The sequence below is a fragment of the Pagrus major genome, chromosome 21 (assembly GCF_040436345.1).
Source record: "Pagrus major chromosome 21, Pma_NU_1.0".
In the NCBI taxonomy this organism is placed as follows: domain Eukaryota; kingdom Metazoa; phylum Chordata; class Actinopteri; order Spariformes; family Sparidae; genus Pagrus; species Pagrus major.
Window position 1 is genome coordinate 23,405,249 of NC_133235.1, and position 13,070 is coordinate 23,418,318.

Sequence of the window (13,070 nt, forward strand, 5' to 3'; positions counted from 1 at the left end):
TAATAATGTTTAATGATTAATAAATTACAGATTAAAGGGCTTCACTCTCCTAACCATCCACATTTACCTGGTAGCAAAATGATCTTCTACTTGATGTTGGATTATATTTCCGGTTTGAATCTTAAAAATTTAAGTGTTGTACATCCATGTTTCTTTTACAATCAACAAAGTGAAATAGAGGATGGCAGGTTTTTTGTGATATTTCACACAAGAAGGTATTTATGCTTTCAATCACACCCTATCTTCACGTTTTACAATGCTAAAATAGGGTTTCTCATATTGGAATAGGATTTTTAATGTGAAATATATCTAACATAGGCTTTAATTATCTTAACACCTCATTTAAATAGCCTGCATCTTAGCTAACATTAGTAAAACGAGGGATAACCAACACACCATCCTGCTACTGATGGCTAACGTTGACTAGCTTAATTCGTTAGCAGAGTTAGCTACTTTCTTTGACTGAAATATATTTTATCTTAGAGTGAGAAAAGGCATAATCAACAAGCCATTCAATGAATCAATTAATTGTTTACAGTGATCATTTCTGCCCGCCTGTTGCAAAATTCCTGAACTCCCTGTGGAGTCTGTGTCTGAAAACCTGATAGTTAAGGGGAAGTTGAAGTGGAAAGAACCTTTTAAGAAGGAAACTGTCACTGTGACGTGTCAGGTCGCTTGCACTCAGCTCTCCCTGATGTAAGAGGACAGGTATTCCCCTGGACGGACAGCACGTCATTCGATCCCCCTGAGGGGTCAACAGGCGGACGGAGGCAGTTAGTGCTGTTGGTGGACGGATGAACTCCGCAGAGACAAGAGGTCAAGGGTGGCCTCGCTTAAAGGGTGAAACCTTCATTGTGAAGTTTGTGAAACTCCCAGTACATATGCATTAGTGTTATATTTATTTAAACATGGACTAAAATAAGAAACACAGGAAGATATGGAAGAAGACCTGAAAGATTGTTTTAAACACATGAGTCAAGATGTCCCACATATTAGTCAGCATGAATGGTGCACCTGTACTGTATTTCCTTCATTGAGATGGACACACCTCTTCCATCCAAAACACCACTGGTATGATCTCAGGTGCTCTCAGGTCCGAGTCACTTTGAATCTTATTTACACCCAAAGCACATCATGTCCAGAGTGGAAGCTTTTAGGGACACAAACCTTCGCTCTCTACTGAGGGAGCTGCGGACTGATATTGCCATGGCTGTAGACGACCCTTTCCCTCTCGTCTATGGTCTGGCGGACAAAAACATCATCACTGACCAACTACTGAAGGTAAGTAGATATGAAACTTTTTAGTTTGTTTGCTTTTTAAACTAATCACAAGCATTTGCATTAATAGATTGGATCTTTTTTGTCTACAAAGTAAGTCAGATGGATTTGTCCCATTTGAAGGCAGTGTTGGCCATCTCTATTTGATCCTGGAATGCTTTCTTAGATTATAACATATATTTGAAGGAACAGAATTCATTTATCTTGTGATTTTTTTCACAGGACACTTTGGAAAGGGAGGGCAGAGAAGGGATCCACAAGGCCATGTACTCTCTCCTGTCCTGGTTGTTGGAGCAGAGCAGATCCACCATCCAGGCTTTCTGGAGCAACTTGTCCAAAGACTACAACCTGGACAGCTACCCCAAACTGCAGACGCTGCTCACTAAACTGCACTCGAGTATGTCATGTTCAAGTTTCACCTAAATATTTCTCTGTCCAAATGACTGAACTGGGTCTTTGAGGTAGGACTTGAGTGGGGTATTTTTCATCTACTTATATACTTTTGGATATAATCTCTTATCTAACTGATTTTTCAGCCCTGTTGAGCCAAATTCACTTGTGTCTGTTTGTCGGTTGGTTGGTTTGCTTTGTCATTTCCACGAAACTTGGATGGAGGATGAGTCTCGGCCCAGAATAGACCCCATTAACTTTCGGTGCAGATGCTTATAAAGCCATAGATCTAGGATGTTTTTCTCACTTTCTTTAACATCGCGAGATTGGATGTTTTCTGACATTTTCGTTAATGTCTCAGTGAATAATGCATGGAACAGAATACAATTTAGTTTCAAAGTACAGTTCCTGTTATTTAGATATGTTACATTTTCCAAACAGTTGAAGAATTTGTAGGAAGTAGAAACTATCATTTTCCACCACAGCCCTGATCTATCCTCCCTGACAGAGTTCTGACTATCAGAGATATCAGAAGACATTTAAAACAATTTTTATTTTGAGCTATTATTTATTTATCATTTCTGACTTTTTGTTGACAGGACGGGATGCTGCAGGTTCTAGAGGTGAGAAGAGATCCTCTGGAGGCCATAAAACACCTCACAACAAGAAGAGGAGCCACGATGATAGAGTGACAAACTCACACGATCAGCAACCGCAGTATCATGCCAAGACAAGCGACGGACCAGGTTTTATTTCTCATCACACATCTCTTCTCACTCTGTCTTCTAACCCTATCACAGTGGCTACTACAGCCCGTTCGACAGATCTTTATGCCCTACAAGTTGCTAAAAACGAATGAAATATAAAATGGCAAACAACTTGTTTTTTGATAGTGAATAAAAAATATGTTGTAATGTTTTCTCCAGGTGGTAAAGTGAAGCTCTACAGGGTGAAGAGTGAAGCTCCAGCCCCACAGCCAACATCTGGAAATAGTAATTATAAATCAAACATGTTTTCAAATATAGACAGATGGTGGCTGAATACTACAAACACATTTAACTTTTGTTCAGGTGTTCAGCCGGTGTCCTCCTCAGTACAGATACCAGTCAATCCATCTTCCTCCTCCTCGTCCTCGTCCTCGTCCTCCTCTTCCTCAGCTAAGCTGCCTGTCAGTCATGAAGCCAGAGAGAAGCTTCTTATCAAACAGGTGTTTGGCTCAGATGATAAGTCACTGGGTGAGTATCTGTGTTTTTAATTGGTCACAAATGTTGATAAAACTGTCCTGTGTTATCAGGTCATTACAAAAGTCTTTGTCATTCAACAGGATGTGCCAGAAAGTGCATAAAAGTCGGTGGGGAGTTTTACTCCTGTCGTCAATCAGAGGAGATAAATGAAGCGTCCAAGTCCAAAGCTGCTAAGAACACGTTTCACCACAGGGGGGAGACAACCACAGACATGGTAGACGATCCACTCATTCACAGCCGCCTGATTTTGAACATGTGTGTGTTTGCTTTTTGTCTTATATGTTCTACATTATCTACACGTTGAGGTTCATTATAATGATGATGAGTGTGCGGTGTGTAAGGACGGAGGGGAGCTGATCTGTTGTGATGGCTGTCCTCGAGCTTTTCATCTGACCTGCCTGGACCCTCCACTCATATCCATACCAAGGTATCCATCTATCTGTCTGTGTAATTTTGTCAGTATATACTGTAGGCTGAGGGGTCGGTTTATACAATGATAATGACGTCAAGTACAGTCAACAACAGCAAGGAGATTAAGAGAGAGAGAAATCCCCCAGACTCCCTTATAAAATCGCTTACTTTTGTGAGTTGTTAAGTTAGGGGAAACTATATAAACTTTGTGAAGAGCTGTTTCTCAGAAATGTTTCATTATTTGGTCCTTCTTGTAAATTCGACATATGTTATAGCATCGTTTATGGGGGTGCTCCTAGTTCCTGCATCCATGATTGTAGGCTTGTGTGTGTGTGTTCAGGGACGCAATGTTTTTTTAAAACTATTTTCTCTGAAAAGAAGGTTTCAATGTCACATTTATAACCTTCAGTGGTCCTTGGCAGTGTGAGTGGTGCCGTGGCAACAGAGTGAAAACAGAGTCAGCCCAACTACCTTTACAAGTAAGTATATGAAGGATACAATATAATACTGGTCATGCTGAATATGTACATGTATATTTTTGTATTTCATTTCCATTTTTGAATGAAAATCTCTGCACGCCATCACTGAATATTTTCAAATTAAAATGCCTTTTTTGATGGTAGTATTAGAGTGATGAAAATAGCTGTGAACGATCTGTTTCCTGACATAAACCTGTCATCTCTTGTAATTTTTTTATTTTATGCAAATGATGGTGGATGTTGCTCCCCTTGTGATACAATTTAAATGTGCTACAAGGAATCTGATCTGAAAAGCTTATTTTCTGGCATAATATAGTCATAATATTTTATATTTCAGCCACTCATTGCCCAGTCTCAGCAAACAAACACGAACTCCAGTGACTCCATCACAGAAGTCTCTTTCTTCTCCTCGCTGTCATCCTCGTCTCTCACCGGCGTCACACCTTCTATAAATGGGACCAGCGGCAGAAACCAGGTACAGACTCAAGACTGTTTTTCTTATCTTTGTGATAGCCGACAACCTTTGCACATTTTCCATTTTGTAATTTTGTGTCACAAAACAGTCCTGTTTGCTGAAATCTATAAAAATGTTTAATGTAGTGCTCAGGCGGAGAGCTGGTCAGCGTGAGGGAGGTGTGTGGTGTTTGTCACCTCGCAGGAGGAGACCTGACTCACTGTCTTCAGTGTCTGGGGCGTTTCCACGCACACTGCCACTTCTCCAAGTAAGACATCCAGCCTTCTCTACGACTGCTGTAGACCCTTAATGAAAACAACGTGTATTCTTTCCACTAGCTTGGCAAATCCTAATCTCAGCCTCAAAGTGATGCTCATCAGTGTGTTCCTACTGGCAAAGAACTTCCTGTGGATTCCTGTTTGTGTTTGTATTGATCAACAATGTGCATTAAGGGTGTGTGCTTACGGTGATAATTATGCAGCTAATGGTGACTAATGGATTGTAGATGGACATCTGCAGCAGGGTATACAGTATAATGTGTACTGTAAATGAAGATCAATGATTTTACAAAATGCAAAAAAGGAGATACAGATGACAAATCAAACCAATGCAAATCCATCCATCCACTTCTTTTAAGCCTTTTCAGTGTTTTATAAAAGTTGCGTGATCTAAAAAATAAAGTCCTTGGATACTGGTAATGTAGCCCCATGTCACATCTAAACAGTTTGGTTTTCTGTCTGAAATGGTCTGAACCGCTTCCTCTGTAATCCCCCAGAGTGTTTGAAGTCACATATTGATTGACAGTAACATTACACACCACAGAAAACAGTCTGACTCACTCACAGTATCCCTGTGTTTGCTAGAGGCAGATCCATCTGCTTGTCCTGCTCCAGGCCTTGGGGCGGCTCTGCGGAGAAGGAGGCTGAATCCAGAAGCTTACAGGTGGGTCTGCAAATGTTGAAAACAAAACCTGTGTATATACAGATAATATATACATTATTATACGTCATTATGTTAATAGTAATCTATGTAATCTTTGCTGTGTGTCCAGCTCGCCCCAGTGCTTCAAAATACACTCGGCCATGATCAGAGCTCTTCAGTGCCCGAGCCCGTCCTCCATAAAGATGAACTGGACTCCATCCTGGGAGACGTGAGTGAGGCTCAGTTACATGTCGATACCACAGACATGATATGAATATGACCAGAAGCATGCCAGACACAAGATGGCTGCATTTCTTATCAGACGGAGAACGAGTTGTCATGGTAAAATGCAGCCATGAAGACCAAACAATAACTGATCAGGAGTGTGTTTGTGTTGTTGTCTAGTTTGAGTCTTCTGTGAGAGAAATCTGTGTACACACATTAAGGAACTTTCTTGTTTTATTTTGTGGGTTTTTTTATTTTTGTAGTTTTCACATTAGTATAATTATTATTGATGATTAATATATACATATTTTTACATATCCTGTACTCGGATGTAGATGAATTTAGAGCAAATAAATAGGAAGAGGTAGCTAATGTAACAAATGTACTTTCTGCTATGTACAGTTTGTCTAGATGTGAGAGGAAATAAGGATTGATTGGAATATAATACTTTGCAAGAGGCTAGATTGATTTATAAAATGTGAAATGTTAAGTATTTATTTATTTATTTTACCATCAACGCACCTGCTTCTTGGTTGGTAAAGGGCTTTTTGCTCTCAAAGTGGACATGTATGATCCTACGGAGCAGACTGATTAGGGCTTCATTTTTACCTCATCCTTGTTATCAGTTTCAGATTTACACTTTACACAGAGGAAATGTGGCTGTGCTGACAGAGTGACCTAAAAATTAAAATTGTTCCCCCAAACTGCAAACATAACCCGATATGATTCGATAACTGCTGTAATCTGGTAAAGATTGTTGCTATGTGATATCACTGTTGTCACTGACATCATACACATCTGCCAGATGATGTCACCAGGACTCTGATCCTACTATTTTTTTTTTTTCACACAGCAGGGCTCCATCGATGGCATCTTACAGTGGGCTTTCCACAACATCTCTCGGCCTCTTCCAGACTCTCAAGGATGCTACCAGTGACAGAGGGACGATCGGTCCCGCACTCATGCATGAGCTCAGACATAGCTAATTAAACAGAGACCCCTGAATAAAGTGGAGATTATTTTCTTGTTTAAATTAAATGTCTAGTAGTGATTGGTATTAGATTGAACATGGAATTATTTATTTTCATTTATTCATTCATTTCATTTATTTATTTTCAAGTGAAAAAATTGCAAATTAAAGGATGTTAAGGTATTAAAGGATGTTCTCGGGTTGTTGTGAGTTCATGTACAAACTTAAAAATATACTGCAACTGAACTTGTTATGACTATCATTCACAAATGATTGTACACTGAAACACACCATAATGGCAAATAAAGTTACCATTAGATTTGTTTTGAATTAAATCTGTGATTTTTTTTGCTTTTTAAAAAAATATTATTGTACAAATTCATGCACAGCTGAGTTGTGTACAATGTCTCTATACGTCTAGTGGGCATACTTATGTCATGTTGTCGACATAAACTAAAGAGTGTCTATTTCACTGTCACACGTGGCTGGATTAACTTGTTACGGGTCACCATGGAAAAAAATCTTCTGACCTTTCATCACCCTTCCCGCATGTGCAACGCACCCTATTGCCTCAAGGTCCCCATTAAGCCCAGTGCAACCAGCCCTCTTATATGCTGGAATTATGCTTTGTTAGTCTTCCAGAATTTGAGCAATGTATTTGCTAAAAAATAAAGCTCTTTTAACTAGATTTCAAGATCAGGCCGTCTACAACACATGGCCACTGACGATGCAAGACATGCTTTAGTTGATATTGCACCTAAGTGGTACAAATTTGTCATTTATCCAATTAAATAAACAACTGACATGCAGTGATCGAGGGGTCCCTGATGATCTGGGTTTGTCTCATCCAGTTGGTGATACATATAGCTGTACATATTTTTTAGTAGGATGTTGTCTTTGAACAAAGGACATTGCAAAGTTGGAGCAACTTAAGGTTTTTCTGATCATCCTTGTGACCCCAGTGTGTGTGTGTGTGTGTGTGTGAATCATCACACCATAATTGTGTAGGACATGGGGTCAGCACTGATGTGGGAGAGCTGGCAGCGAGCCTTCTCTGCTCAGGCCAAACTTTTGCTAACTTGGCCAAACAAACTGCACGCTGTGTTTTCATGTGTGTGAATGTGTGTGTGTGGAGAAAAACTGGGTAATAATAATAATAAAAACAGCTATAAACTTTATGTGTACAGCACTCAGAACAAAGTTACAAAGTGCTTTACATGCTGAACCAAGATTAAAACATCTCAGGACTGCGATGAGGCAAATAAGATGAAAACGGTAAAAATTATAAAAAAAAGAGATGTTGGACATATAACAGTGTCCTAGTGTTAATAGAAATAAGATAAGTTCACAGAAGACTGTCACCAGGTCACCTTTAGTGTTGAACCAGGAGTTAGGAATAATTTAAAAATGAACTGGTAACCAGTGAGGAGAGGCTGAAACAGGACTGATGTGATCTTAAAAGCCAAGCAGCTGCGTTTTGTAACAGCTAAATGCTTGAGATTGTTTTTGGCTTTGCCCTGAGTAAACTGAGTAACAGTAATACAACCAAGATGATATAAAAGCTTGAATGACCTTCTTGAGATCAGGTCAAAGGAGAGAAAGGACCTCGTTTTGGAGATGCTCCTCTTATTTTTAAATAAAAGGTAACTGTCAAATACTACACCCAGGTTTCTGGCTGCAGGTTTCACATTTGCAGACAGGCAGCCAAGATGTTTCTGTAAAATAAAGTTGGGCTTTGGAAGACCAAGATGAGCAATGACTTCAGATTGGTTTCCCGTGAGCTGGAGAAAGATTTAGCACTGTCATTTCTGAAAGACATGCACACATATGTGCATACATCTACAGTGGTATGAACAAGACAATGCAATCTCCCATGTGCGCACGAAGACGAAGAAATGTCTCTCTCGCTGTGTGGGACCTGCAGGAGGATTCACATTCACACGTTACACCAGATGGTTTCAATATGATGAGGTTTGCATGCTGAGAAATGCCTCTGTTTAACAGGAATTCCTTGAAGACTATCACTTAGATGTGGAATGTTGTTTTTGTCATGGGATTCGAGAGTTTAAGCATGACTGCCAGAGGGATGGAGCTCGGCCAGGCAGCACACGGATTCTTCTCCCCTCGGTATTCGGTTGCCATGGCTCTCAGCTCCTATACAGACCCAAAACAGAGGATGAGAAACATGCACGTTCCAGTGTGTGTGTGTGTGTGTGTGTGTGTGTGTGTGTGTGTGTGTGCATGTGCATGTGCATGTGTGTCCCTCTGTTTGTTTATGAATCCCACTTTCTAAATGGTTCATGAAACATCCTGCATACTTGAGGGCTCTGTGTCCTTGCAGGGAAAGCAACATCACTGACAGAGAGACAACAGTTTTCTTTGAAAATGTGCCAAAGATGAGAGGAAGAAAATCAAACAATGTTTAAGGCAATGAGTTAATAAATTGGACATTAATTTGGGTCAAAGAGTGTAAAAAGTAAGTTAGCACTGCTACATTGTGTCCAACTTGCAGTCCTAATGATTTTTCTCTTCCTCCCGTCAGATATTTTGCACAAAAATCAGCTTATATTATTATTTTTTTACGGTGTAGGTCTCAATCGTGACACTTGCTTTACTATCACAAAACTTTCTCCTGGTTCTAGTTGCATACCATATGAGAGACCACATGGAAAAACTGATAAATTATCCCAACAGCCCCCTCTTTTCTCAAAAGGAAGAAAACCCAAACACGTTCCCACCACTAGGTGGCATCCGTCTGTGACTGATTTAGTAAACCTGTCAGATTGATCACAATGTGACAGGAGAAGTATTTCCTTTAACAAAACAATGCTTGTGTTTGTAGAAAGGTGGGAATTACCCAGATTTCATCAGAACAAAAGAAACTATTTCCAACACAAATAAACTGTATAACACAAAAACTATATTGAGCATGAAGACAATGAGTTTTTATTATCTTTAAAAGGACAAGTGTTGGCAAGTAACTAAGTATATTTACTCAGTAATGTTCACTGAAGTACAATTTTCAGAAATGTTATGCTAATTTATGCCTCTACATTATGTAGAGACACTTTGAGAACAAATAAAGTGAGACACGTTCTGCTGTCGCACTGGTTGGCAGAGTACTACTCGTATCTCGGTGGAAGAAATGAGCAGAACCTTTATTCTAACAGAACCAGTCAGAAGTAAAAAAGAAAGTATGAATACAAATAAACTGCAGCTCACTACCCCAGCAAACTCTTCTCCCTCCAGGAATTTTCGTGAATGAGCCAGCAGAAGTATGTTTTTCTTCTCTATCTTCTATTAAAATAAAATCATGACTGACATTTACTACTAAAAGATCTTGACACATCTTCTGACACGGACTACACCTCACATATGTCTCTTATGAATATTTATCTATTCAGATAAAAGCAGTTATCTATAGCGTTATCTAGCATTTACTGATCTGAGAGCAAAAAGGATTAAAAGCTTAGACTTTAGACACTGTCAGGTAGACATGTGGTGGTATGTATTTCACAGCATTCCATGTATGATTCTCAGTTCATCACCCCTGTTGCAGCATCTTTTCTCTTATCTTTGTTATCTTATTTCCTGCTGCGCTGCATTCCTATATGATGTCTAATGAGGCGGAAATGTCACAGAGATTATCAACAGTATGAGCAGAGTATTGTCTAAGGTCTCTGTAATCACATAGGCACTTTCATCTAACACTGTTTTAAAGATTTAGCTCAACATCTTGGGCAATGTGTTTGTACCCCCGTATATCATCAAGAGGGTTGATCAAACACTCACATGTACAGTAAATAAATGCACAGTTAGCTTGGCTTAGCACAAAGACTGGAAACAGGAGAAACAGCTGGTCTGCCTATGCCCAAGCGGCCTACGGCACCTAAAAAACTCACTAATTAACGTGTTTCTTGTTAAATCCATACAAATACCTCACATTAAAAATGACAACTTGGTGTATTGGTGAGTAACTTCTAGTAACTTCCTGGTTGCGGCCAAGAAATAGTCTGGCTCATAACCCTCCCCCCATAAAATGCTGAACTATTCCTATAAATAATTTGAATGTAGTGAATTATGAAACACATTCATCATGCTTAGTCAAAATCTGTTGACCTGTACATTTCTAGTGCATGAACAGGCTGATGAATAAACATTTTTGAATGTATTTTCAGAGTGTTTCTCAGATGTGTGAGAAATGAGTGAGGAAAATGGAAAAACATAATAATATTGTTAGTAAGACACATATATACACCCACGTTTCTGTGTCAGTGTGAAAAGGTTAAATTCTTCATACACACACACACAAACACACATCCTGTTACGCCTCCGTTGGTCACAGGCCTGGAATTCTTTGGAAAAATATGATAGGTGAAATTCCCACGCTTTGGGCATCCTCTCCTCACATTTTTTGGCACTCCATAAGTGTGGGCAGCTCTCCAGTTTGCGTCCCTGCGGGGGCCACCGATGGTCTGAGGGTTTCTGGAGAGGTGACTTCCAGTCAGGACCCTTCACTCTTTGTTCATACTATTGTTGTGGACAGGAAACTGCGAGAGGCCCTCCTTTATCTTGGCACAAGGTTTCAGAGCAGAAAGTGTCACTTCTCTGAACCACTGAGTAATAACTGCACGGCACCGAAAGAGAATTTGGAAGCTGTTTGTATCACTAATCATTTCTCAGTTCCCCTTTAAAGATATAATATGTAATTCTACGCTAAAATGTCCCTCAGGAAAACAGTGCGGTTAGGGTTACCTAAGTAACCCATGTTACGTTATGTAAGTCACTTTACAACGATAGTAAGTTAAAAGAACTCACTGTTGACTTTCAGGAACAAGAACAGCGGCCTCTTGAATTAAACTCCTTTTGCTTGTTTAACCCAACCGTCAATCCCCCGACCTCCTCCCTAAACAGGCTTATCGCTCTTTTTACTACTTTACCTGACTTGATCCTTTGAGCTACTTTGTTGCAGCCACTGGAGGTCGCCACCTAAAAACAAACTTAAATATGAGTCGTAATTAGCTGCTTTCATTTTCGGCCTGGTCGTTTTCTTGATGAGGACAAAACAGTTGGATTACCTGACTGTACATTAGTTGTAAGCTTGTGGGCAACAGCACACAACAAGGCTATGTGTGTCTGTGTGTTTGCATTCAGGTCAACCTCTCGCGTCAACTAGGCACTCATCAGAGACTCCAGTTCTCTCTCCTCTCTGTAATGTTGCATTAATGAAAGAAAAGAACATTTCCCCTCGCTGCTGCAGCCAGCTTGACAAACAGGAGTGAAGATAAATGCACGAGTCCAAAAGTTAAAGATTAATCTCTGAGCTCTCCTCATGTTGGTAAACGGCTCTGGATCAGGGCAGAATCAGGAGTGACTCCAGGTGTTTATTCCTCCAGGGGGTCTGGCTCTGCACCTGACTCACTCCTCCTGAGCCAGCAGCTTCCATCGTCTTTCGACAGAGACACCCCGAGCAGCATAAATTGTATACTATGCATTTTAGAAACTTTTTCACCACTGCTAAAGGGGATCAAAATCCAAACAAAGTACAAGGGGAGAAAAGATAACATGATCTCTCTGCAAAATAAACTAAATCAATAACTAAACGTTTGAAATTTCAAAGGTATGCGTCTCTAATTTTCCTGCTATACATCTGAGAGGCGATACCTCCGTCTCCTTTGTAGCATTTTGGTTGGCTGAGATGGTCCAGACCCAACATTCCTGCGTTACATAAGAGTGGACTGAAGTCAATAAAGGTCTGAGTTCTTATTTGCGTTCCTGATCTCACTGAGGTAGATCAGAACATACTGTTAGCTGGGGGTGAATACACTGCCAACACACACACACACATACACACATACACACACACACACACACACACACACACACACACCACCACCACCACCAACACAGCTGTGTCACATGCTTTTCCCACTCTGCCAAGAAACATTTACTCTCTTCTCTCTCCTGAACTGAAGTTTCCACATTTTAGTAAAGTGTCAAGGTAGGTTTTCCTTCCTGGTTTGAGTGATGCTCCGTCTGTAACCTGACACAGAGCTGAAGTCAAAAACAATGATCTCTGTGCTCGGCTTTACAATCGATTAATGCCTTTTCTTTTTCACCGTGCGGTCAAGAACCATCACATTGAGTAAAAGGCAACACAACAAGATTAATCTGAGAAGACAGCGGCTCCCGGCATCTAGCTATTTGTCTAGACGTCTCCCTAATTTGAAGTGGTTTAGAGCAATTTATTAAAACTCATGAAGTCACTGTCTGTGGTCGCTCTCTTGTCTCTGCCTTTCCCTCGCTGTTTAGAGTAATATGGTCAGCTCTGAAGACAAACATCTAAACCTCTGGTTAGAAAACTCCTCTAACTCTCTCCGTTTGTGTGTGTGTCCCCTGAGGAGGCCAGATAATGATACGCTGGCAGGGCAGATTGCAGGGTTGCCATTGGTCTGGAACTGTAAACACAGCGGAGAAGGCTCGTTAGGACATTCCAGAAAGGTCCTCAACTGGGAATTCTTGGAAGAGCTTCTCGTGTGTTTGCATTCTTCCCTTTGGGGCAGCAGCGCTAACAGCGTCTGCTGTGATCACTGCCCTGTCCCGAGCGAGAATTATATGAGGACAAATGAAGGCCAGCAGATTTGAGCATTCCTCTGCAAACTGTGAACTGGACAGTGGTGACGCAGGTACAGCCGATC

At 40.5% G+C, this 13,070-nt stretch overlaps 1 protein-coding gene across 1 annotated transcript; it reads left to right on the top strand.

Annotated features, from left to right (window-relative positions):
* The first annotated feature begins 1,134 nt into the window (after positions 1–1,134).
* On the top strand, positions 1,135–6,339 carry aire (autoimmune regulator). Its single transcript, XM_073490583.1, has 13 exons — positions 1,135–1,281; positions 1,501–1,675; positions 2,268–2,414; positions 2,595–2,660; positions 2,739–2,877; positions 2,976–3,171; positions 3,218–3,339; positions 3,733–3,802; positions 4,140–4,277; positions 4,403–4,524; positions 5,120–5,198; positions 5,308–5,406; positions 6,256–6,339. Exons 1-13 carry the CDS (start codon positions 1,135–1,137, stop codon positions 6,337–6,339), a joined length of 1,584 nt encoding a protein of 527 aa, XP_073346684.1.
* The last annotated feature ends 6,731 nt before the right edge of the window (positions 6,340–13,070 follow it).

Coding starts and splice junctions, on each gene's coding strand:
- aire (XM_073490583.1), top strand. CDS start 1,135: ATGTCCAGAGTGGAAGCTTTTAGGGACACAAACCTTCGCTCTCTACTG. Junction 2,878..2,975: donor AAGCTTCTTATCAAACAGGT/GTTTGGCTCAGA, acceptor TCATTACAAAAG/TCTTTGTCATTCAACAGGAT. Junction 4,278..4,402: donor GGACCAGCGGCAGAAACCAG/GTACAGACTCAA, acceptor TGTTTAATGTAG/TGCTCAGGCGGAGAGCTGGT.